At 42.6% G+C, this 26,714-nt stretch overlaps 1 protein-coding gene across 2 annotated transcripts; it reads right to left on the bottom strand.

The window, feature by feature from the left end:
• On the bottom strand, positions 1-22,334 carry dusp27 (dual specificity phosphatase 27). Of its 2 annotated transcripts, none has more exons than XM_061924141.1 (6): positions 22,229-22,334; positions 14,685-14,835; positions 14,499-14,617; positions 3,098-3,329; positions 2,772-2,989; positions 1-2,666 (listed from the first exon to the last, which is right to left on the bottom strand). In XM_061924141.1, the coding sequence occupies exons 2-6, from the start codon at positions 14,789-14,791 to the stop codon at positions 19-21; spliced, it is 3,324 nt and encodes a 1,107-aa protein (XP_061780125.1). In that variant the 5' UTR covers positions 14,792-14,835; positions 22,229-22,334; the 3' UTR covers positions 1-18. The 2 variants fall into 2 exon arrangements, with proteins under 2 accessions (XP_061780125.1, XP_072772716.1); XM_072916615.1 differs by having other exon boundaries at positions 14,685-14,832; positions 22,229-22,259.
• Positions 22,335-26,714: the final 4,380 nt, after the last annotated feature.

Below are 26,714 nucleotides of genomic sequence, written 5' to 3'. Positions count from 1 at the left end.
GTCATCAGTAGTTTGTCTTTAGTCATTGGTATGTTTTTGCAACTTTGCTTCCTGCTGAGCCCTCCAGGCAGCGAGCACCTCGCTGTCCTCCCCTTCAGCAGCCGCCCGAGCTTTGGCTCTCTCCCTGGTTTGGGCAATGAACATGGCAATGTCCTCTTCCTCGTCGTCATCATCCGCAGCCTGTCTTCCCCCTACTGTCTCGTTACTTGTGTATTGTGAAGGGTAAGTGAACTTCCTCCTTGAGCTGACATCCCTCACCTCATCATTCTGGCTGTATGACCTCCCGGCTCGGCTGTGGCCGGAATATTCGATGTCGTCAGGAGATTTGACTTCACGCAGCCGGGATAGGTATGTGGCGGTGTCGCCGTAGGTCTTACCCTCGACAGCCTCACTAGCACATGAGGCCCTGCGGCTGGAAAAGTCCAACTGGGAGGCAGAGTCGTCAAGGTCGTCGTAGGGGTCGTTTTCTGCAGTGGCTGCAGCTTTTTTCGGAGGAGGCCTGACACTCTTTAGCCAGTCGTCAATGCTTGTGTTCTTGTCCCTCTCCAGAGCCGGGTTTAGGTTCAGACATCCGGAGAGGCCAAAGGTTCTCGCAGGTTTGTCTTTTTTCTTCTTTACCTCTTCAAGAAAGTCCTCCTCTTTCCTTTGATTCTCCTCCTCATCCCCATCTTCCTTTGGTTTCTTTTTCTTGTACAAAGTGCTACGCTTGTTGTCCTCCAGGATTTTTTTCTTCTCATAGGTCTCCATCTTGCCTCTCATGTCAGTCTTCATCTCTTTGTCCATGGCATTTAGTTTGTTCAAGTCGACCTGGTCCTGGAAGAGGCTGTACAGAGGGACGCTGGTGGTTGTGATTTTGTTTTTCCTGGTGTCCAGTGCAGAACCTCGTGCACTGAAGCTGCTACCTGCAAGAACAGACGATGGCGGACCACGAGCCTGCGACATTGCACTGGAGTAGGAGGCTCCACTCAACATGGATGCTTTATCGTCGTCCCCACCTCGGCCTGGCATCACACTTGAAGCAGCGGCAAAGCTCAACTCTGATCCCGCACGTGACGGAGGGGGCAAGCTCATCTCGCTCTGCTTCTGTTTGATGGTTTCACTAACCACATTGGCGATCCAGTTCTGGATACTGGCCAGGTTAACCATTGGTTCTCCCCCAGGTACCTGAACACTCGGAACTGGAAGGATGGGAGGAACTGGTGTTATAGGACTAGAATGCGCTGCAGATTGCATTGATTTTGTACTACGAGCATGTGACACAGACGATATGACAGACGAACCTCCGCTGAGCATTGACATGTTGTCGTCAATGATGGCGGTTGGCGGTCCAGTGACTCCAGCTCCGGCCCAGAAGGCGGAGAGAGGTATTGTAGCTCCACTTACACAGCTCTCATTCTCCCAGCCGCACATGGACTGACTCTCTTCTAATGTTTTTTTGGAACGTTCCAGGAGCTCCTCTCGCCTTTGCCTCCGCTTGACAGTCGTAGAATCCTCACCTCGACTCAGCTCCACAATCTCATCCACGTTCTCCTCGCCGAGTCGTCTCTGCTGCCTCCGCTTCCATGTCTGATATGCTGTCAAGTTGACGTCTTCGAAGGATGGAGTTGCAGCTTTGATGCTGTCCCCTTTCTCGTCATCAACAACAGAACCATTCTCCTCGTTGCCCCGGTCTTTCATGTTGAAGCCAAACTGGATTCTCTTAACGCGCCAGCGCTCCAACGGAGTCATCTTTTCCTTGTTCTTTTTGCAGAAGTTGTACATAGAGGTTGTGTCTGATAGGATGCTCTCCATCTCATCTTCAATCTTTTTCTTTGTCTCTTGTTCCTGAGTAATGTCACTTTCACTGCCTTTCTCATCATCCTTTTTGCGATAACGAGCTGCGGCTTGTTCCTCGATCTCCCTCAGCCGCTGCTTCCAAAGGTCGGAATAACTGGTACAACTGGAGGTGGACGTGGTGTCCGATGGAGGGCGTCTGTTGCGACGCTTCAAACGTTCTTTCATGGCACGCAAGTCCTCACTGGTGACGCTTTCCACATCAGCATCCGCACTCATGCCGGGCGGGGAATCCTCCTCATCGCTGTTTAGCTGCGCCTCCCACCACTCCTCACTTTGGTACTGCTCATTTCTGCGCTGCCACTCATGGATCATGCTGTCCAGACCATCTTCGTCCACCACACCTTCGCCGCTTCCCACCTGCTCAGGCAGAACTGTCTTTTCTTCGGCACCGCGTGAAGGTTTGTTAGCCTGCAGTCTTATCGATCCACTTCTGAGTGCCTCGGCAGCTGCGGAGGAGGCCACACTGCTCATCACGCTGGCACCGTCTTCCTCTTCCTCCATCATGATGGAGTGCGCTTTTACCTCAATCATACTTTGCTCTCCCTCCTCATAGGTATCATCCTCACTTCCATCACCGAAAATACGAGCGCGGGTGCGTGCATCAATAACGGAACACTGGCTCAGTGTGTCGTCATCGTCTCGCTCCTCCATCAGGTCTTCGTTGAGCTCTCGTAGCTGTTTCAGGAAACCCTCGTTGGGGTTGATGGGCCGCTTCTTCCTAATAGCTGTCAGGGCCTCCATGATGCTCATGTGCTGGAATATCATGAGGTAAGAAGCCACCAGAACAGCTGAGCGACTGACGCCCATCATGGAAATCACCAGAACTTTGCCTGCAAACAAAAGGAAGACAGAGTTCTTCTTAACCCTAAGGGTTGAAGATCAACAACTCTTCATCCAAGACAAAACACCAGGTCCGAGTCATTTGCGATGTTCACCTCTGTGGCTCAGCAAAGCCTCATCAAAGAACTCAGCGGTGGGCCGGAAGTGTGGCGAAATATCAGCGTCAACAAAGTCGTCCACCTCGATGCCCATGTAGTGCACGCCCATGCCGGCGTAGAAAGCCTCCCCGGTGTAGACGCCTGTGTTGTGAGCAGTATTGAGAATGTGTGTGATGCCCATTCGCTTCAGGCGAGCCTTGTTTACAGCGACAGATCTGAGCCAAATGGAACAGTGAGTTGAAACACACGTAATAATTGAACCTACTACAGTGTACATTCCTAATTTCAAGTTGCACTGAATGAGAGGATATTGTGACACTCACTTTTCAGCAATGAAAATGTTTGGCCACACCTCGTCCACAGGCCTGCTTGGGGCCTCCAGGCGCTCCTGAACCATGGCCCTCTGGATGTCCAGCACACACGGAGTGTTGTAAGGACTGCGGTCATCAATCATATCCTTGACTCGGTTGTAAAGATCCTCCACCATAAGCTGGTCTGCCGTTTCAAGCATGGACTCTGGAATGGACTCAGGGCGGGCACCACGGGGGGGCAGCTCTGTGAACAACAGATAATCTATATTGAAATTCTTTTCAGGTAGGGTTTACACTCTCCTGTTTCAGCTGAGACATCCCATACATTGAGCTTAAATGGTCAATGGTAATTTGTCCTGACGACCAATTACATTACAAATCCCACATTTGATTAAATATTAAAACATAAAATACAACAACATAATTTAAAAATAGTGCCGTCAAACAAATATGAAAAAACAGATTCATCACGTTTTTGCATTTTGAATAATCGCAGTAAATTAGAATTTACATTCACTTGAAAAAGACCTCAATACTTTGACAAAAATGCAATTTTATTGTCAGAATGTCACACACATTGTTTAACAGTTTTACTTGAACACATTACATTTTTTGTCCAAAACTTGTTAACAGTCTGTCTGTCTGTGTTGGCCCTGCGATGAGGTGGCGACTTGTCCAGGGTGTACACCACCTTCCGCCCGAATGCAGCTGAGATAGGCTCCAACACCCCCCCGGCGACCCCAAAAAGGGACAAGCGATAGAAAATGGATGGATGGAGTTTAATCTCAAATAATGTCACATCTAAAGTCACGGGTGTACTTTGAAGTGAAATGTGCCAGCAAGCACACCAGTCATCTTTGCACTGGTGTATCATGTATGCATCTGGCCAAAAAACTAGCATGTGAAGTCAAAATAAATGATGTGATTAGTTTGTGTTTATACATAATTAATGCCATAATATTTGTGATTAATTGCACAAGTTAAATAAAGCTACAAATGACCCAATTTCTTTTCTTCCCTTTTCTTTGTTTTCTTGCTATAGTACAAAAGGTTTTTGTCATGTTGGGTCAAATCCAATGTCTGGTGCGAAATTTAGAACTATGGATTGGTGAGTCATGTATTTTCTTCATTTACTTTTGAAAGATGGAAAAAAAAGGTTAGAAAAAAAATATTCTTGCTAGTTTACTGGTTTACATTATTTTGTATGCAACCTCAAAAAGGGCTGTGAGAACAAGAAATAAATATAAAGTGCTGTTAAAAGGGTTTAAATGTTAATGAAGATTAATCACATGGTTGTTGTGTAAATATGATTTGTTTCTAATGTATATTGATTTTGCATGAGCGACGAGGGCGTATACATACACTAGAGATGCGCGGATAGGCAATTATTTCATCCGCAACCGCATCACAAAAGTCGTCAACCATCCGCCATCCACCCGATATAACATTTAATCAAAACCGCACCCGTCCGCACCCGCCCGCACCCGCCCGCACCCGCCCGTTGTTATATATCTAATATAGACGATGCAAGGCATTAGTGAGGTTATAAAGCTTTTGCCTGTTAAAGAAAGGAGACTGATCCAATGCAGCAGAGACATTCGCGTGCCACTCTGTCACGGCCCAGACGCACACCAGTGCGCAATCATCTGGGAGCTGCGCTGAGCGCACCTCCAAGCGCGTGGAGGTGCGATGTCCCTCGCACCCGCGGCGGCTCCACCCGGGCTCGCGCCCGAGGCTTCAGCGCGCACCGCGGCGGCCATCCTACTCGTCGCGGCCTAGCCCTCGCGGCTCTCGCTGCCGGCGACGGCCGGGGATGGGCCCGACGCTCCAGCGCCATCCATTTTCAGGGCTAGTTGATTCGGCAGGTGGGTTGTTACACACTCCTTAGCGGGTTCCGACTTCCATGGCCACCGTCCTGCTATCTATATAAACCAACACCTTTTCTGGGGTCTGATGAGCGTCGGCATCGGGCGCCTTAACCCGGCGTTCGGTTCATCCCGCAGCGCCAGTTCTGCTTACCAAAAGTGGCCCACTCGGCTCACCAGGGTGAGCCCCACCCCTTTCGTGAGCGCACTGCGCGCGGAGTGACCCCTGTTACGCGCCCCCGGCAACGGGGGTGGCGGGCAGGTAAGCTGCGCGGGCGGAGCGCGCGGAGTGACCCCTGTTACGAGCCCCCGGCCACGGGGGTGGCGGCCAGGTAAGCTGCTTACCTGCTGCGCGTGACGCCGGCCGCGGCGAAGGCGTACGAGGCGGGGTGTCGGTGCGGTGGGCGCGGTGGTGACCCTGGACGTGCGTCGGGCCCTTCTCGCGGATCGCCTCAGCTACGGCTCCCGGTGGGGCCCTCTCGGGGGAAGGGGCCTCGGTCCCGGACCCCGGCGAGGCGTCCCTTCTCCGCTCCGTAAAAGTGTCCATCTCTTTTTTTTTTCTTCTTCTGTTGTGGCATATGCAGCAGGTGCCTGCTCGTTTTTCGTATGTGGGTAACAACATTTAACTATGTATATATATTTCCCAATTGGTTTAACTGCCACCCGCCTGAATCTATTTAAAATCTAATTTTTTTTTATTTCAACCGCCCGACCCGACCCGCGGATAAAATCTAATTTTTTTTAATTTCAACCGCCCGATCCGCGGATAATCCGTGGACTCCGCGGTTGTGTCCGCAAACCGCGCATCTCTAACATACACTTAACGTGTTTATTAAAATCATCTTCATGTTGAAGGCTACCTATGAGGAGTTTCCTCCTTTCTGACTTACACATTTTGTTACAATGTTGGATGCTCGTGTTGAACAATGCCAAAGCGTGAAATCATAGGGTTTGTGCATTTGGGTGTAAGCTTGCACGCAGTTTTGGATGCCTCTGAAAGCTGCGTTTTGCAATATTCATTTAACAGTTGGCAATTTGTGATGTCACAGATTGACAAGGAACTATTGTGAGCATTGTTTTTCATACTTGCCAACCTTGAGACCTCCGATTTCGGGAGGTGGGGGGAGGGGGTGGGGGTGGGCGTGGTCGGGGCGGGACGGGGCGTGGTTGGGGGCGTGGCTAAAAGGGGAGGAGTATATTTATAGCTAGAATTCACCAAGTCAAGTATTTCATATATATATATATATATATATATATATATATATATATATATATATGTATATATGTCTTAATAAGGTTATCCAAAAAATAGTGCTCGATACTGTAGTAGAGCGCAATATATGTATGTGTGGGAAAAAAATCACAAGACTATTTCATCTCTACAGGCCTGTTTCATGAGGGGGGGTACCCTCAATCATCAGGAGATTTTAATGGGAGCATTCACATACCATGGTTTATATAGGGCACAGAGTGGGTGGGTACAGGCTGGCGTAGGGGCGTGGTGATTGGCTCATGTGTTACCTAGGAGGTGTTTCCGTCTGTGGCGGCATGCTGTTACAATTTCGCTGCGCTTGTTGAGGGATGACAGGTCTGGACGGTAAATAATAAACAGTTTCTCTTTCAAGCATAGGTTGCATCTTTTATTACCACTATTGTAAGGTGTGCTGGATGCAAGAATTTGCCATGTTATTGAATATTCAACATTATTGTCTTTGAGGTCCCAAATGTGTTTGCTGAGTTCTGTGGTATTTTGGTTCCTGAAAGAAGATGCAACCTATGCTTGAAAGAGAAACTGTTTATTATTTACCGTCCAGACCTGTCATCCCTCAACAAGCGCAGCGAAATTGTAACAACATGCCGCCATAGACGGAAACACCTCCTAGGTAACACATGAGCCAATCACCACGCCCCTAGGCCAGCCTGTACCCACCCACTCTGTGCCCTATATAAACCATGGTATGCGAATGCTCCCATTAAAATCTCCTGATGATTGAGGGTACCCCCCCCTCATGAAACAGGCCTGTAGAGATGAAATAGTCTTGTGATTTTTTTTCCCCACACATACATACATATATATATATATATATATATATATATATATATATATATATATATATATATATATATATATAAAATAAATACTTGAATTTCAGTGTTCATTTATTTACATATATACACACACATAACACTCATCTACTCATTGTTGAGTTAAGGGTTGAATTTTCCATCCTTGTTCTATTCTCTGTCACTATTTTTCTAACCATGCTGAACACCCTCACTGATGATGCATTGCTGTGTGGCACGCACAAAAGTGCTTTCATCAAATGCACTAGATGGCAGTATTGTCCTGTTTAAGAGTGTCACAACATTGCTGTTTACGGCAGACGAACTGCTTTACGGTATACAAAAAAGTGACTTCTGTTGTTGTGTGTTGTTGCCGCGCTGGGAGGACGTTAATGAAACTGCCTAACAATAAACCCACATAAGAAATCAAGAACTCGCCCTCCATCATTCTATAGTTATAACGTGATTGGGCAGGTAAGCTTTTTTTATATTGTGGAGGACCTGAGTCCGCCTGAATTTCGGGAGATTTTTGGGAGAAAATTTGTCCCGGGAGGTTTTCGGGAAAGGCGCTGAATTTCGGGAGTCTCCCGGAAAATCCGGGATGGTTGGCAAGTATGTTGTTATTAGTTCATGCTCGCCTTTCTGTTCTGCTCTATTGCCTGCAACCTTCAAGTGTTATTCCTTCTTTTTCAATGCTCTCTTGCATTGTCTGATGTCTATAAAAATACTTCCTTGATTATTCGTGTAATGTTATGTTAAGTAGACGAGTACAGCTTTCTGCAACACAGGAACTGTTCATTACTCACAAGACTCATGAACGTCTTTACTAGCTCGTAGGTGCGCTGACAATATTTCCGGCCTTCCCGTCTGATCTCCAGCTAAGCCTTCTGGGTGCTCACACAACAATTACCAACACAATTTGTCGATTTTACAGGGGACGGTTTGTCAAGATGGGCCACTACAAAGTTGGATTTGACGCAAAACTCAGACGAAAATGAGGAAACACAAGACAAGGTCGTCTTTTTCTTTCAGCATCATCAGATGTGTGGAACTTGTCTAAATATTCTGCACCATTGATCACGCACGTTGCAAACACTAAAGCATGAGCAATCGGAATTGACAGTGCGAGACGCGGAATGCTAACAACACGGCTCATGGTCTTAACTGCGACTGTCAAGTTGACCCCGTTTTTGCAGAACAACACATGCTTGGTTTCAGCACATGGAAGCCCAGTTTTGACTCAAACAAATGACCCAGGATGTGACACGTAGTGGCCGTGTTTTAGTGGCTAGGCTATGACCATAGCAATACGTACAGTACTTACCGGTAGCCCAGAGGATCTACCGGTAAGTACTGTAACCTACAGGAGAACACACTCAATATTGTGTGAAACGAGTTTAAAAGGTGACTATATGGGTGCTATTTCATGTTTGAAGGGATGGAACTATGGTTAAAAATGTATTTAGAAATGTATTTAATGCTCTAACTATGAAAACTTAGCAGACATTTGTTTACAACCGTCAGAGGCCTGGAACCAATTGTCCGTGATAAATGAGGGGCAATTGTAATGAGTATTGTCGGAGGAATATATTTACATATATCCGAATTTAAGTTGTACTTCTTTTATTTCATAGTCATATTTGAAAACAGCTCGTGTTTTCCATTTCTTCTCTTGCTGCTATGTCTGCAAGTAAACTGTGTGTGTTAACCTTGAATTCTTTGGAATGTAAGAAGACGCGATAATAAGCATTTGTTTTGGCTATAGACAGAGGACTGCCAGGGACTTAAGGGGGGAGAGGGTGTTTCGGGGGAGAGACCATTTTTGGCGGCGCGATAGAATGTTCTATGCTGGACTGGTCTAAAAAAAGTATATTTGCAAAGCTTTGAAAATATACAACAAAATACCTATTCTGTCTCTGGTGGTTTTTTCAACTCAGCTTTAAGTGTCGTAAAGAGCTTGGGAGCGACTTGTGACTTGAATTCCCTGGAGGAACAACTGGTCCAAAACGCAACAGTATATATATATATATATATATATATATATATATATATATATATATATATATATATATATATATATATATATATATATATAACAAATCATCTCAAACCACAACAAAACAATTGAAAATGAGCCGTCGACCCCCAGACAGAGCGACTCCAAAACCAACAAAGCATGTAACTGTCGAAAGAAACCTGATTGCCCCCTCAACGGGGGGTGCTTACAAACATCAGTTGTCTACCAATCTAAGGTAATACGCAAGGACATTAACACATCCGACACATATGTAGGATTGACCGAGGGTGAATTCAAAACCAGATGGAACAATCACAAGGCTTCTTTCAGGAACAAAAACCTGCAAAATACCACAGAACTCAGCAAACACATTTGGGACCTCAAAGACAATAATGTTGAATATTCAATAACATGGCAAATTCTTGCATCCAGCACACCTTACAATAGTGGTAATAAAAGATGCAACCTATGCTTGAAAGAGAAACTGTTTATTATTTACCGTCCAGACCTGTCATCCCTCAACAAGCGCAGCGAAATTGTAACAACATGCCGCCATAGACGGAAACACCTCCTAGGTAACACATGAGCCAATCACCACGCCCCTAGGCCAGCCTGTACCCACCCACTCTGTGCCCTATATAAACCATGGTATGCGAATGCTCCCATTAAAATCTCCTGATGATTGAGGGTACCCCCCCTCATGAAACAGGCCTGTAGAGATGAAATAGTCTTGTGATTTTTTTCCCACACATACATATATTGCGCTCTACTACGGTATCGAGCACTATTTTTTGGATAACCTTATTAAGACATATATATATATATATATATATATATATATATATATTAGGGGTGTAACAGTACACAAAAATTTCGGTTCGGTACGTACCTCGGTTTAGAGGTCACGGTTCGGTTCATTTTCGGTACAGTAAGAAAACAACAAAATATAAATCTTTGGGTTATTCATTTACCAAATTTGCAAAATCTTCCACCAAAAATATTTTTCTTAGTGTAATATTTGATGTGAAGTAATGGGAACCTTGGATAGGTCAATAATTCATAATAACATTGATTTTGATTCAATATTATGTTTTGAGCAATGACAGTTTGAAAGAAAAAAAAACAGCTTTGTTTTATTAGTCAACATTGCAACTTTTTCTAAGTTACATTTAACCTTTAAGCTTTTTTATTTCACTTTTCTTATGTTTTTGTTTATTTTAATAGTATTTTTAGAATGTGCCGTGGCCCTTTAAAACATTAGCTGTGGGCCGCAAATGGCCTCCGGGGCACACTTTTGACACCCCTGCTATAGATAATAAAAAATGAACAGTGATAAATCTATGGATAAAAAGCAGATTGCGCGTTTATCATAACTCTCTCTCTCTCTCTGTCTCTGCCCCTCCCTCACCAATGCTGCTGTTTGTTTTGTTTTTAACCCCTTCTAAACCCTGAACGTACATTGAAAATACACGCAACCCTAACTCAAAATGCCTGGACATTTGAGGCATTTAAGAAACTCCGCCCTGACAGCTCCGCAAAAGAGGACATGTCCGGTGAAAAGAGGACGTATGGTCAGTCTATCCTAGCCCGTTAGCTGCTAGCATGCCGTGTGCTGTGCCTTGGTGTGCATTGTTTACACAACGTGCGTTACGCTACTTAATATGTCCGTGTGGAAACTCGTTTGGTACACCTCCAAACCGAACCGGAACCACCGTACCGAAACGGTTCAATACAAATACACGTACCGTTACACCCCTAGTATATATATATATATATATATATACATCAGTGACGTGCAGTCACTAGAGGCAGGTGAGGCGGGGCCTCACCTGCCATCATGGAAAGAAAAAAATGTAAAAAGAAAAAAAAAAAATTAAATTGTTAAATGTATCCAGTGATTATACTATAAAGTTATTTTTCATTTAACTTCACCAGTTTTAGATTATTTTTATTCAAAATCGCTGAATTTTCACATTTGCCGTTCAAATACTGAGAAGAGACGGTGCGGTGAACAGCAGCCAGTTGAGGCACGTCACTCAGTGCCTCAACATGGATTGCGCAATGACTCGGCTAACTGCTGGCCTGCTGTGCAGTGAGACCGTATTGCTATATGAATTATATTATACATTTCCATAGTTTAGTTAGCTGAGGTATATAATGTACAGTGTATTTTGTCAACAACTGTATGTGTGTAAAGTATTTCTTGTGCTGAGCGATCATAAAACGGCTGCAAAAGACGCACTGGCTGAGGCTCGCCTCCTGCACCCCCGCCGTAGAATTGTTATATCAACTAAAGCCCACACTTAAACTTTCCACGTGCAAGATTGAATCTATTTAAAAAAATTATTTCATAAGAAGCCAAAAAGTGCAAAAACAATAATGTTGGTGTTGGAGGAGTTGTGAATGACTGCAGGGACACAACATTAGGTACACCTGCAGACTGCAGGTGTACCTAATTCACAACTCCTGCAACACGAACATTATTGTTTTTGCACTTTTTGGCTTCTTATTAAATAACTTTTGTAACCTATTTTCATGGGCTTTCCTCTTTGTGATGTTAAGTTCCTGTTATGCGCTGTTATACAGTATATGCCTTGAGCTCTTATTTTGAAGGCGCTAAGAGCGGAAGTGATGTCACGTTGCGGAGGTTTTTGAAAGAAGGTAAATAAAGTGGTCCTCGTGTAAACTGGAGCCACCGTGTTTGTTATTTTGTAGTTTCATACAGTATAGGCCACATTTATAAACCCTCGGTTACACTTTTTTAAATAGATTCAATCTTGCACGTGGAAAGTTTAAGTGAGGGCTTTAGTTGCGGCGCATGGACTTCATTTCTAAGTAAAGGTAAGACCATAATAACGTTTTTTTTAATTAAATGTGCTTTTTTGTGTGCTACTGTTTGTATGTGTAAAGTTAAAGTTAAGTTAAAGTAGCAACGATTGTCACACACACACTAGGTGTGGTGGAATTTGTCCTCTGCATTTGACCCATCCCCTTGATCATCCCCTGGGAGGTGAGGGGAGCAGTGGGCAGCAGCGGCGCCGCGCCCGGGAATCATTTTTGGTGATTTAACCCCCAATTCCAAGCCTTGATGCTGAGTGCCAAGCAGGGAAGAATGCTGGTATGAGCTTTTAAACATAACCCGTTAACTGCTGCCAATCAAATGGTGAATAAGATACTCTTTAGGGTTCATATGTTTGTAAATCTGACTGTGATGAAGTCAGTGCCTCACCAGCCATATACAGGTAAAAGCCAGTAAATTAGAATATTTTGAAAAACTTGATTTATTTCAGTAATTGCATTCAAAAGGTGTAACTTGTACATTATATTTATTCATTGCACACAGACTGATGCATTCAAATGTTTATTTCATTTAATTTTGATGATTTGAAGTGGCAACAAATGAAAATCCAAAATTCCGTGTGTCACAAAATTAGAATATTACTTAAGGCTTATACACAAAAGGGATTTTTAGAAATGTTGGCCAACTGAAAAGTATGAAAATGAAAAATATGAGCATGTAAAATACTCAATACTTGGTTGGAGCTCCTTTTGCCTCAATTACTGCGTTAATGCGGCGTGGCATGGAGTCGATGAGTTTCTGGCACTGCTCAGGTGTTATGAGAGCCCAGGTTGCTCTGATAGTGGCCTTCAACTCTTCTGCGTTTTTGGGTCTGGCATTCTGCATCGTCCTTTTCACAATACCCCACATATTTTCCATGGGGCTAAGGTCAGGGGAGTTGGCGGGCCAATTTAGAACAGAAATACCATGGTCCGTAAACCAGGCACGGGTAGATTTTGCGCTGTGTGCAGGCGCCAAGTCCTGTTGGAACTTGAAATCTCCATCTCCATAGAGCAGGTCAGCAGCAGGAAGCATGAAGTGCTCTAAAACTTGCTGGTAGACGGCTGCGTTGACCCTGGATATCAGGAAACAGAGTGGACCGACACCAGCAGATGACATGGCACCCCAAACCATCTCTGATGGTGGAAACTTTACACTAGACTTCAGGCAACGTGGATCCTGTGCCTCTCCTGTCTTCCTCCAGACTCTGGGACCTCGATTTCCAAAGGAAATGCAAAATTTGCATGGTTGGGTGATGGTTTGGGGTGCCATGTCATCTGCTGGTGTCGGTCCACTCTGTTTCCTGAGATCCAGGGTCAACGCAGCCGTCTACCAGCAAGTTTTAGAGCACTTCATGCTTCCTGCTGCTGACCTGCTCTATGGAGATGGAGATTTCAAGTTCCAACAGGACTTGGCGCCTGCACACAGCGCAAAATCTACCCGTGCCTGGTTTATGGACCATGGTATTTCTGTTCTAAATTGGCCCGCCAACTCCCCTGACCTTAGCCCCATAGAAAATCTGTGGGGTATTGTGAAAAGGAAGATGCAGAATGCCAGACCCAAAAACGCAGAAGAGTTGAAGGCCACTATCAGAGCAACCTGGGCTCTCATAACACCTGAGCAGTGCCAGAAACTCATCGACTCCATGCCACGCCGCATTAACGCAGTAATTGAGGCAAAAGGAGCTCCAACCAAGTATTGAGTATTTTACATGCTCATATTTTTCATTTTCATACTTTTCAGTTGGCCAACATTTCTAAAAATCCCTTTTTTGTATTAGCCTTAAGTAATATTCTAATTTTGTGACACACGGGATTTTGGATTTTCATTTGTTGCCACTTCAAATCATCAAAATTAAATGAAATAAACATTTGAATGCATCAGTCTGTGTGCAATGAATAAATATAATGTACAAGTTACACCTTTTGAATGCAATTACTGAAATAAATCGAGTTTTTCAAAATATTCTAATTTACTGGCTTTTACCTGTATATATATATATATATATATATGTACACAGACACACACACACACACAAATAGATAGCCTGGCCCTGCTCTTTTAGCCCATTTTGGCCCCCTAGTCAAAAAGTTTGGGGAGCCCTGGTTTAGACAAATGATAGGAAAACCTACTTTAAACAGGATCATCTGCTGGAATTTGCCAGCACGATAATGATTGCTAATTTTCTTTGATTCCTCCAGCATGAACCTCCATAAGACGGGTGCAGACTCATCCACATACATCATTAGTGACCACAGACCTCAGTCATTGGACATAATCGTCTCATTTGACTCACACCACATTCCTCTTCAGATTTAGCCCACTCTCAGCAGCTTAATAGGGAATACATGTTTCATCTTCTGCACTGGAAATTATGTCCCCCGTGTGCGTATGCGGTGCGTCGGTATCCTGCTGGCTGCAGAAGCGGTCGCAGCAGGAGTTCCGATCACTCATAATCAATGTGGCTGAGAGAACTGAGAGAATCTGTGAGCTTTTCTGGCTTCTTGCAACCTTCAGACAACCTCAGAACTTTGAACAGTTCTACCTCAGACTGTATATTTGCTTGACATGTTCCAGGCCTCTCGTATGATCAAAATATTTCCATGAGTTGATGGAACTGTGTCTCACCCTCACTGATGATCTTTTTGGCAGCGACGGCGGATGACAGGTGGATGGGCTCCATGAAGATGCTGGCGGCTTCCGAGCCTGAGACGGTGGAAAACCTGGACTCTGACATCATGGAGAGGCTGGAAACAACAGAGACAAAGTTGTCTTGTGTTCTGCACCGATTGGTTTTCAGAGCTGCTGTGTTACCTGGGCGATGGGCAGCGCAGGTAACGAGATTGGATTCCCTGAATGGGACTGTCCTCCTCCTCACAATCAGGGACCATCTGATCTTCACCTTCGCCGGCAGACGCCATGACAGCGGACGTGATTCCTTCCTGTTCAGTGAAACCGGCGTCTTCTTTCCCCACCCAACGCAAAAATTATTAACACATGAAGCAGCAAAATAAAGTTTATTCCGCAGCAGTGGCAAATTGGCTATAACTCTCGTCGATGCAATTTTGTTAGTTGTGGTGAGGTGAATTATACCGTGTACCATTTTTAGGTAAGAGTTTTAATACCGGCTCCGGTTTTGATTTTATGACCCTTCAAAGACTGCTGTTTTTTCAAGAAGGCTGCTTAAAAGAAGGAAGCACCAGCGTGCCCACACAATGCAGACAAGGTAGGTACACTAGACAAAAGTATTGGGACAATTCGGACTAAAAGTAGACAAAAGTATTGGGACACTTATGACGAAAACTGAACAAAAGTATTGGGACACTTAGGACTAGCACCTGCCAAATATGCGGGCCCGACCAATGCTGCTTGCAGCTTTAATTAGGGCCCGCATGGCCCATTGTATAAGGACTCCCAAAGGGAGTCTTTATACAATGGGACATAAGGACCTATTGAATTTGTAAGGTTTTATTATTATTATACCGGCCGCCTCTTTGAGCACTAATTTGACCCACTTAACATGCTTCAAAACTCACCATATTTGACCCAGTCATCAGGACCTGCGAAAATTGTCTTTTAATAAAAAAACCAAACCCCAAAACTCAAAATTGCGCTCTAGCGCCCCCTAGGAAAAAAAAAAACTAGACTGCCTGTAACTCCCACTAGGAAGGTCGGAGAGACATGAAACAAAAACCTCTATGTAGGTTTGACTTAGACCTAGTTTTCATAATTGTATATCCTCGGGCAAAAATCAACAGGAAGTTGGCAATTCCCCCTTCAAGACAAAAAAGTACCGTATTTTCCGCACTATGAGGCGCACCTAAAAACCACAAATTTTCTCAAACGCTGACAGTGCGCCTTATAACCCGGTGCACTTTATATATGGATTAATATTAAGATTCATTTTCATAAAGTTTCGGTCTCGCAACTACGGTAAACAGCCGCCATCTTTTTTCCCCGTAGAAGAGGAAGTGCTTCTTCTTCTACGCAAGCAACCGCCAAGGTAAGCACCCGCCCCCATAGAACAGGAAGCGCTTCTTCTTCTACTGTAAGCAACCACCCGCCCGCGTAGAAGAAGAAGAAGCGCGCGGATATTACCGTACGTTTCATTTCCTTTGTGTGTTTACATCTGTAAAGACCACAAAATGGCTCCTACTAAGCGACAGGGATCCGGTTCATGAAAAGACGCAATCTCTCCATCCGCACACGGATTACTATTTCACAGCAACTGCCTAAAGACTTTCAAGAAAAGCTGGCTACTTTCCGTGCATATTGTAAAAACAAGATAGCTGAAAAAAAGATCCGGCCAGAGAACATTATCAACATGGACGAGGTTCCACTGACTTTTGATATTCCTGTGAACCGCACTGTGGATACAACGGGAGCACGTACGGTGAATATTCGCACCACAGGGAATGAGAAGTCATCCTTCACTGTGGTTCTAGCTTGCCATGCTAATGGCCAGAAACTTCCACCCATGGTGATATTCAAAAGGAAGACCTTGCCAAAAGAGACCTTTCCAGCCGGCGTCATCATAAAAGCTAACTCGAAGGGATGGATGAAGAAAAGATGAGCGAGTGGTTAAGGGAAGTTTAAGTTTACGCGAAGAGGCCGGGTGGCTTTTTTCACGCAGCTCCGTCCATGTTGATATACGATTCCATGCGCGCCCACATCACGCTGGTTTTAATATATTATTAAAGTTTGACTGACCTATTTGACTGTTTTTTTGACATTCCTTTAGCGCAGTTAGATGCGGCTTACAACACGGGGCGGCTTATAGGTGGACAAAGTTTTGAAATATGCCGTTCATTGAAGGCGCGGCTTATAACCCAGGGCGCCTTATGGTGCGGAAAATACGGTACTAAAAACAGTCACTTTTGCCTTTTTGAGCTGTAATTTGACCCCCTTAACACGCTTCAAAACTCACCAAACTGAACGCACACATCAGGACTGGCAAAAATTGTGATCTAATAAAAAAAACCTAACCCCAAATTTAAAAATTGCGCTCTAGAGCAATTTTTGAATAAAACGGAGAAAAAACTGCTCCTCGGAAGAAAAAAAATGACAAAACTGCCTGTAACTCCCACTGGGAAGGTCGGAGAGACATGAAACAAAATCCTCTCCGTAGGTCTCACTTAGACCTACATTTCATAAATTGACAACCCCCAGCAAAAATCTACAAGAAGCTTGCTATTCCCCCTTCAACACAACATTTTTGTAAAAACCGGTCACCTTTCTTCAAACATTATCTCCTCTGAGCGTGTTTGTTGTTTCAGCTTCAAACTAACACAGGAGAGAGATTGAACCCTTTTGATTAAAAGTTATCGAAAGAGTTTTAATACCAGCTCCGGTTTTGATTTTATGACCCTTCAAAGAGCCGCTGCGCTGATGCTGCTGTTTTTTCAAGAAGGCTGCTTAAAAGCAGGAAGCACCAGCGTGCCCACACAATGCAGACAAGGTAGGTACACTAGACAAAAGTATTGGGACAATTCGGACTAAAAGTAGACAAAAGTATTGGGACACTTATGACGAAAACTGAACAAAAGTATTGGGACACTTAGGACTAGCACCTGCCAAATATGCGGGCCCGACCAATGCTGCTTGCAGCTTTAATCTTGTGTTTGTATTCGGTCACAGAATCCTTTAGAGGATTATTCTACTGAGGAAATACGCCCTTAGATAGCTTCAAAAGTGCACATGTCCATCACAAACTCTCCAGAGAGTGGTGGCCCTCGCCCCCAGGAAATTGGAATAACTGGAATGCAGGTTTGGATTTTAGGAGGAAGTGTAAAGACATTAGCAACATCTGGTAGGAAGCCCTCACAAGTAGGAGTAGAGGATAGGGGTCGGAAATCATCCGGCTCAAACCGATCACATGAAACAGGTTAACTGGCCAAGCAACAAACTGGGCTTTGTCCCAAGGCTAGAACAACATAGAGTAACTGTCTTTGTGTAAAAGGTATTTAAGGACAGTTAAAGTTAAAGTACCAATGATTGTCACACACACACTAAGTGTGGCGAAATTGTTATTTACAGATAAACAACGACATTTATAAATTGTCCTTTACAGCTGAAATAGACCAAAAGAAATCGCCTGACTTCATGAATTTGTCATTTACCGAGAGGACGACTTTCTGACTGTTGGACATTAAGGATAAAAGCCTGACTTTTTGTAAACAATTCGATACACTTTATTGTTTGGTTTAAGCTAGTCTTTATTTGAAGGGACAATCCACAGAAACATTAAGCTCAAAGACAGATATGTTTTGTACCAGATTATAGCTAAATAGCTCCTTTCCATCTATAGTCCCTGGCAGAGGTGGGTAGTAACGCGCTACATTTACTCCGTTACATCTACTTGAGTAACTTTTGGGATAAATTGTACTTCTAAGAGTAGTTTTAATGCAACATACTTTTACTTTTACTTTTACTTAAGTATATTTATAGAGAAGGAACGCTACTTTTACTCCGCTACTTTTATCTACATTCAGCTCGCTACTCGCTACTAATTTTTATCCATCTGTTAATGCACGCTTTGTTTGTTTTGGTCTGTCAGACAGACCTTCAAAGTGCCTGCCTTACTGGTGACGTTTCACTCCGTTCCACCAATCAGATGTAGTCACTGGTGACGTTGGACCAATCAAACAGAGCCAGGTGGTCACATGACCTGACTTAAACAAGTTGAAAAACTTATTGGGGTGTCACCATTTAGTGGTCAATTGTACGGAATATGTACTGTACTGTGCAATCTACTAATAAAAGTTCCAATCAATCAATCAAAAGTGTGAAGGAAAAAAGATACTTTTTTATTTCAACCGTCCATCCCGTCAAAAGCCTAAAGACTGACTGCACAGTTCCTGTCTTCACAATAAAAGTGCCGCTCCATCGCGCCTGCGCTTTCAAAACAAGAGTCTCCGAAAGCCAGCGCAAACAAGCTAGCAAGCTAAGGAGTTTGACGCCAATGTATTTCTTGTAAAGTGTATAAAAACGAATATGGAAGATGGACAAATAAGATGCCAAAAACCCACCACTTTCATGTGGTATTAGACAGAAAGGAGGAACTTTTCTTCTCCTCCATTTGAAAACGTGGACGTTATCATCACTACTGTCTGATTACAATCAACGCAAGTCATCAGAATCAGGTAATACACCAACTTATATTCTTGTCTTCATGAAAGAAAGGAATCTATATGTTAAACATGCATGTATATTCATTAAAACATCTTTAACATGTAAACAAAAACAGCAAAATAAATACATATAAATTATATACTGTATATATCAATGTATGTGTATGTATGTATTAGAGATGCGCGGATAGGCAATTATTTCATCCGCAACCGCGTCAGAAAGTCGTCAACCATCCGCCATCCACCCGATGTAACGTTTGATCAGAACTGCATCCGCCCACCATCCGCCCGTTGTTATATATCTAATATTAATAAAAAAATTAAAAAAAGGGTGAAAACTACGCGAATTGCACCTTGTGCAGACAAGATTTTTCGATCGGACACGGAGGAATTAGCGATGTAAAAGACCACGTTGGGACAAAAAAACACAAGTCTAATGCCGTTGCTAGCGATACAAGTGGAAAACTTTCAACGTTTTTCGTCGCCCAAACAGATTCTTTGGATGTGATAAATGCCGAAGTTTTATTTACGGAGGCAATAATTGAGCATGGACTTCCAATCGCACTGGCTGATCACATGGGACAGTTAAATGTTTGTAATGCAACCTTTAAAAATCATTACGCGGTGATCGCGGTCCCAAAAACAAACTTTTCTTGCATGATAATGTCCAGAAAAATTCGCTTTATATTACTATAGAGTCCTTTTAACGAATGAGTTTGATGGTTTATCACAAACCTTAAATGAAAGAAGTCCTTTGTTCTCCTGCACCATGCATGCGCAATCCTGTCGGCTGTATTTCACAGCACGACATACTGTAAAAAGTGTTTATACTATTTATACTTTCAATGAACAAATTGAAGTCTTGTGAAAGGTTGACAGGATAACTGGCATTAACTGTCAAAATAATTTCAAACTATTGAAGTTAGCTTACAGAATAAACATGTCAATCAACCCATATGATTTTTGCTGTAATATTTTTGTTTTGAAAAGTCACTGTGACTGATAGAAAAGTGATGGTTTTAGCAACATTTTAACCTGTCTGAATGCTAATAGTCATTTTGCGTCGGGGGGCGAAGCCCTGAACCCTCCACCAGGACTTTGTCCTGGACCTACCGGGGCCTGTGGCCCTTGGACCCTGGCTACTGGGTTTTTCTGATTTAAAAGTTGGCAGGTATGGTGAGGTTATAAAGCTTTTGCCTGTTAAAGAAAGGAGACTGCTCCAATGCACAGACATTCGCGTGCCACGCTGTCACGACCCAGACGCACACCAGTGCGCAATCATATGGGAGCCGCGCTGAGCGCACCTCCAAGCGCGTCTCGCTGCCGGCGACGGCCAGATATGGGCCCACGCTCCAGCGCCATCCATTTTCAGGGCTAGTTGATTCGGCAGGTGGGTTGTTACACACTCCTTAGCGGGTTCCAACTTCCATGGCCACCGTCCTGCTCTCTATATAAACCAGGGTGAGCCCCACCCCTTTCATGAGCGCACTACGCGCGGAGTGACCCCTGTTACGCGCCCCCGGCAACAGGGGTGGCAAGCAGGTAAGCTGCGCGGGCGGAGCGCGCGGAGTGACCCATGTTACGAGCCCCCGGCCACGGGGGTGGCGGGCAGGTAAGCTGCTTACCTGCTGCGCGTGACGCCGGCCGCGGCGAAAGCGGACGAGGCGGGGTGTCGGTGCGGTGGGCGCGGTGGTGACCCTGGACGTGCGTCGGGCCCTTCTCGCGGATCGCCTCAGCTACGGCTCCCGGTGGGGCCCTCTCGGGGGAAGGGGCCTCGGTCCCGGACCCCGGCGAGGCGTCCCTTCTCCGCTCCGTAAAAGTGTCCATCTCTTTTTTTTTTTTTCTTCTGTTGTGGCATATGCTGCAGGTGCCTGCTCGTTTTTCGTATGTGGGTAACAACATTTAACTATGTACCGAATTGGTTTAACTGCCACCCGCAACAAAAAAAAAAACAAAAAAAAATTAATCCGCCCGACCCGACCCGCGAGCGGATAAAATCTTAGTTTTTTTAATTTCATCCGCCCGATCCGCGGATAATCCGCGGTTGTGTCCGCAAACCGCGCATCTCTAGTATGTATATATATATATATATATATATATATATATATATATGTGTGTGTATGTTACTCATCAGTTACTCAGTACTTGAGTAGTTTTTTCACAACATACTTTTTACTTTTACTCAAGTAAATATTTGGGTGACTACTCCTTACTTTTACTTGAGTAATAAATCTCTAAAGTAACAGTACTCTTACTTGAGTACAATTTCTGGCTACTCTACCCACCTCTGGTCCCTGGCTACCTAAATTAAAGGGATGCAAAAATAATGCAATAAAATTATAACAATAAAATCATACTATAGCATGTAATAAAATTAAGAAAGTTATGAAATGCCCTTTCATTGACACATATTTATTATACAAGAACACCTCTCCTTTATATCCTAACTCAGACAATACATGCTCTTGTTCACTTCTGTCATCATTTGTAAAAACAACCATGATTTTAACACACACACCTCACAGTTTACAACAAAATGCTCTCATAGATAAATATAATACACATTAAGTAGATGTGTCAATCATAGTGGCCACCTTATTGACCGTGTGAGCAGCTTTGATTGCTCCAAAGCCACTTTTTAAACATTTGTATATGATTGCTTTGTATTTCAATGACTTACTTTTGAGTAAAAGAACTGTGACCTAATATTGTTTGTTTATTGACATGGTATCAGCGTAGAAATATAGTAAACCACTCCTCCATACCTCATCAGTCTGATTTGTATCAACTACCCTGAGAGGTGAAATGTGGTGGAAACACAAACCACACACTTCTACAGGAACCTATAGATCCAGGAACCGAAAGTTCCTGAACTTTTGATGGAAAAGGGCCTGATGAGTCAGTGGATTTAGATCGGGTGTTGACATGAACCGCTTCGGCTGTATTTGCTCATCATGGCTCCAGCAAGAATAAAGTAAAATAAATGTTTGTCAGAAAGTAAGACGTACAAAGATGTCGGGCCTCACCTAATCATGTGACGTTTATATTTAGTTAGCTGATGATATTGTCTGAGTGCTTTCAGGCCTGGCAGCAGATCTATTTTAAGCGACAGCTGTGTCGCAAGCCTTAGTGCAGCGTTGTGTCGATCTTTGTTCCAAACAAGCCAGACAAGTCACACAAACATCCACACAATCGCTTGTCTTCATAGCAACAAAGTGTTTGTCTTACCTTGGCGTTCAGGGCCAGTGTCCGTCTGAGGAGGTCATGGCAAGCACTGACACATGGTCCCAAAGTGACGTGCACCCTCAATTTATACCCCCCTCCACCATTCAGGAGGCCTGGACATCCGACACCAAACACAACTAGTCTCTCCTGACACTTTCTAGAAGACCCTCCTCTTCACTTCTACCTTCCTGCAGTCCTCCTTTCCTTCTTATCATTCTTTATTCCTTTCTTTGTTTCAGTTCCACGAGAGTTTTTATTCATCCTGCCTCCTATATAAAACATATAGTTTTGTTTTCAATTCTTTACACCCATCTTACTCTATACTAGTGATGGGTCCGGCAACACCGATGCATCGGCGCATGCGTCGAGCTCATAGAGCAAAACCCTGTGTCGGTGCGCGTACCGCTTTTAGAAAGTCACGTGACCGATCATGAGCTGTTTTGGTCACGTGACCGATACGCCAACTGTGTCGCACTGACGCCTCCTCTGTGCCCTGTGAGCGTGTCTTTTCTACAGCCGGAGAAATAATAACTAAGAAGAGAAATCGTCTAAAATGTAATACGTCGGAAAAACTTTTTTTAATTTTTTTTAATAAAAATGTGTAAAAAAAATTGAATTAAAAAAATTCCCAGTCCACAATCATCCACAACACGTTCTCTTAGATTTCCATGTTATGATACATGTTCACATTATTTATTGACTGTATCTAAAAAAGATAAAAATATTTTTATTTAAATGAAGATATGAAATAATCCTAAATGAAATACAATGACTTGGTTTATATTATTGTATATACTAGGGCAGGGGTCACCAACGCGGTGCCCGCGGTCACCAGGTAGCCCGTAAGGACCAGATCAGTCGCCCGCTGGCCTGTTCTAAAAATAGCTCAAAGAGCAGCACTTACCAGTGAGCTGCCTCTATTTTTTTAAATGTTATTTATTTACTAGCAAGCTGGTCTCGCTTTGCTCGACATTTTTAATTCTAAAAGAGACAAAACTCAAATAGAATTTGAAAATCCAAGAAAATATTTTAAAGACTTGGTCTTCACTTGGAATAAGCGGTAGAAAATGGATGGATGGATGGGTCTTCACTTGTTTAAATAAATTCATTTATTTTTTACTTTGCTTCTTATTACTTTTAGAAATACAATTTCAGAGAAAAAAATACAACCTTAAAAATGATTTTAGGATTTTTAAACAAATATACCTTTTTACCTTTTAAATGTCTTCCTCTTCTTTCCTGAAAATTTAAATCAATGTTCAAGTAAATTTATTTTTTATTGTAAAGAATAATAAATATTTTAGCTTCTGTTTTTTCGACGAAGAATATTTGTGAAATATTTCTTCAAACTTACTATGTTTAAAATTCAAAAAAATTATTCTGGCAAATCTAGAAAATCTGTAGAATCAAATTTAAATCTTATTTCAAAGTATTTTGAATTTCTTGTTCTGGAAAATCTAGAAGAAATACTGATTTGTCTTTGTTAGAAATATAGCTTGGTCCAATTTGTTAAATATTCTAACAAAGTGCAGATTGGATTTTAACCAATTTAAAACATGTCATCAAAATTCTAAAATGTATCTTAATCAGGAAAAATGACTAATGATGTTCCATAAATCCTTTTTTTAATTTTTTCAAAAAGATTCAAATAAGCAAGTTTTTCTCTTCTTTTTGTCGGTTGAATTTTGAATTATAAAGAGTCGAAATTGAAGATAAACTATGTTTCGACATTTTATTTTAAATTTTTTCTTGTTTTCTCCTCTTTTAAACCGTTCAATTAAGTGTTTTTTTCATCATTTATTCTCTACAAAAAACCTTCTGTAAAAGGAAAAAAAAATGTACGACGGAATGACAGACAGAAATACCCATTTTTTAATATATATAAATGTATTTATTTAGCTATTCTTGTTTAAATCACACTTACGTGTAACTTATAAATGACAATATATTTATTTATTTAAGTGTGTATCAAACTGGTAGCCCTTCGCATTAATCAGTACCCAAGAAGTAGTTTTTGGTTTCAAAAAGGTTGGTGACCCCTGTACTAGGGCATCAAATCAGTGTCAGTTGAGTCGGTCCATAGGTTGCCTGTAGGGATTTTTAATGTCCAGCAGATATCAGTATTTAGTGACACAGTATCGACACAGTATCAATACAGTTTTGCAATGTGTCGAAACGCTTCATGACGCCTCATCAACCCATCACTACTCTGTACACTAAATTGCCAAAAGTATTTGGCCAGCCATCCAAATGATGAGAATCAGGCGTCCTAATCACTAATCACAGGTGTATTAAATCAAGCACTTAGGCATGGAGACTGTTTCTACAAACATTTGTGAAAGAATGGGCCGCTCTCAGTGATTTCCAGCGTGGAACTGTCATAGGATGCCACCTGTGCAACAAATCCAGTCGGGAAATATCCTCGCTCCTAAATATTCCAAAGTCAACTTTATTCTAAGAAAAGTGAAGAGTTTGGGAACAACAGCAACTCAGCCACCAAGTGGTAAACTGACAGAGAGGTCAGCATAGTGCAAAGACTTTCTGCACAGTCACTTGCTACAGAGCTCCAAATTTCATGTCACCTTCCAATTAGCCCACGTACAGTACGCAGAGAGCTTCATGGAATGGCTTTCCATGGCCGAGCAGCTGCATCTAAGCCATACATCACTAAGTCCAATGCAAAGCCTGGGATGCAGTGGTGTAAAGGACATCACCACTGGACTCTAGAGCAGTGGAGACGCCTTCTCAGGACTGATGAATCACACTTTTACATCTGATGGACCAGTCTGGGTTTGGAGGTAGCCAGGAGAACGCTACATTTCGGACTGCATTGTGCCCAGTGTGACATTTGGTAGAGGAGGAATTATGGTGTGGGGTTGGTTTTTCAGGAGTTGGGCTTGGCCCCTTAGTTCCAGTGAAAGGAACTTTGAATGCTCCAGGATACCAAAACATTTTGGACAATTCCATGGGATGGCACTTCAACTTCATATGTGAGTGAAGGCAGGTGGACAAATACTTTTGGCAATATAGTGTATGTTCAAATTCTTAACACATCTCAATCCAATCCAATGATTTTTATCCCCAGGAAATCAAATGTATAAATGGATGATCATATTAATTGTATTTCTGTTTGATATCTCATTTTTTGTCATGACTTGGTCCTGGGTGTTTGCTTTTCCGGGATGCAACGGAAAGTTGGCTCGGGCGAGACGGGAATGTAAGTACATAATTTATTTTATAATTACTAAAACAAAAAGAAGTAAACAAAAGGCGCGCACAATGGCGGAGAACAAACTATGAAACCAAAAAGACTATAAACATGGAACAAAAACTTACTTTGGCATGGGACATGAAGCATGATCTAAGAGGATGAAGGGTGTGTAGAGCATGATTGTGGGATGTCGTCAGAACGACAAACTGAAAACAATGAACTTAAATACTATAGACATGATTAGTGAAAGCAGGTGCGTGACTCAAAACGTGAAACAGGTGCGTGACGTGACAGGTGAAAACTAATGGTTGCTATGGTGACAAAACAAAACAAAAGTGCATAAAAAGTCCAAAAACAAAACCGAACATGACTAAAACAAAACATGATCACACAGACATGACATTTTTAGGAACACTAATACAAAACCTTACAATAATGTCTGATTGAAAGCTAAAAACGTTATGACAGACCGCCTTAAAAAACAGAATTTAATTTTTTTTTTACTGAAAGAGACAGCCAGAATGTACATGAAAATAAAGAATGTTACAATATTAACTATGAAGGATAAAACAGTGAATATTGACAACATATGAACGTCACACCCCCTCTCCATACACATATTTTACAATCAAGCCAAACGCAAGAAAAATGCAACAAACACAGTGAAATATGAACATGAAGGGTAAACAAACCCAGCTACAATCTGATATATGTGATATATCACTAAGCTTTACAACTTTCTTGTCAAAATCTCCTTCCACGTCTGTCCCTGACACCCACATTTCACTCTGTGGAAACACTCCCCACCCACACTGCTTGGTACCTCGTCTGAGCTGCTGTCACTTACATTACCATAGTAACTCATTACATTACCATAGTAACTCATTACATTACCATAGTAACTCATTAAATTACCATAGTAACTCATTACATTACCATAGTAACTCATTAAATTACCATAGTAACTCATTACATTACCATAGTAACTCATTACATTACCATAGTAACTCATTAAATTACCATAGTAACTCATTACATTACCATAGTAACTCATTACATGACCATAGTAACTCATTACATTACCATAGTAACTCATTAGATGACCATGGTAACTAATTGCATTACCATAGTAACTCATTACATAACCATAGTAACTAATTGGATGACCATAGTAACTAATTACATGACCATAGTAACTAATTAGATGACCATAGTAACTCATTAGATGAGCATAGTAACTAATTAGATGACCATATTAACTAATATGATTACCATAGT

Source organism: Nerophis lumbriciformis, linkage group LG28, assembly GCF_033978685.3.
Source record: "Nerophis lumbriciformis linkage group LG28, RoL_Nlum_v2.1, whole genome shotgun sequence".
NCBI lineage: Eukaryota > Metazoa > Chordata > Actinopteri > Syngnathiformes > Syngnathidae > Nerophis > Nerophis lumbriciformis.
Note: the sequence above shows the minus strand (reverse complement) of the source record. Positions and strands in the feature narration are given on the sequence as shown.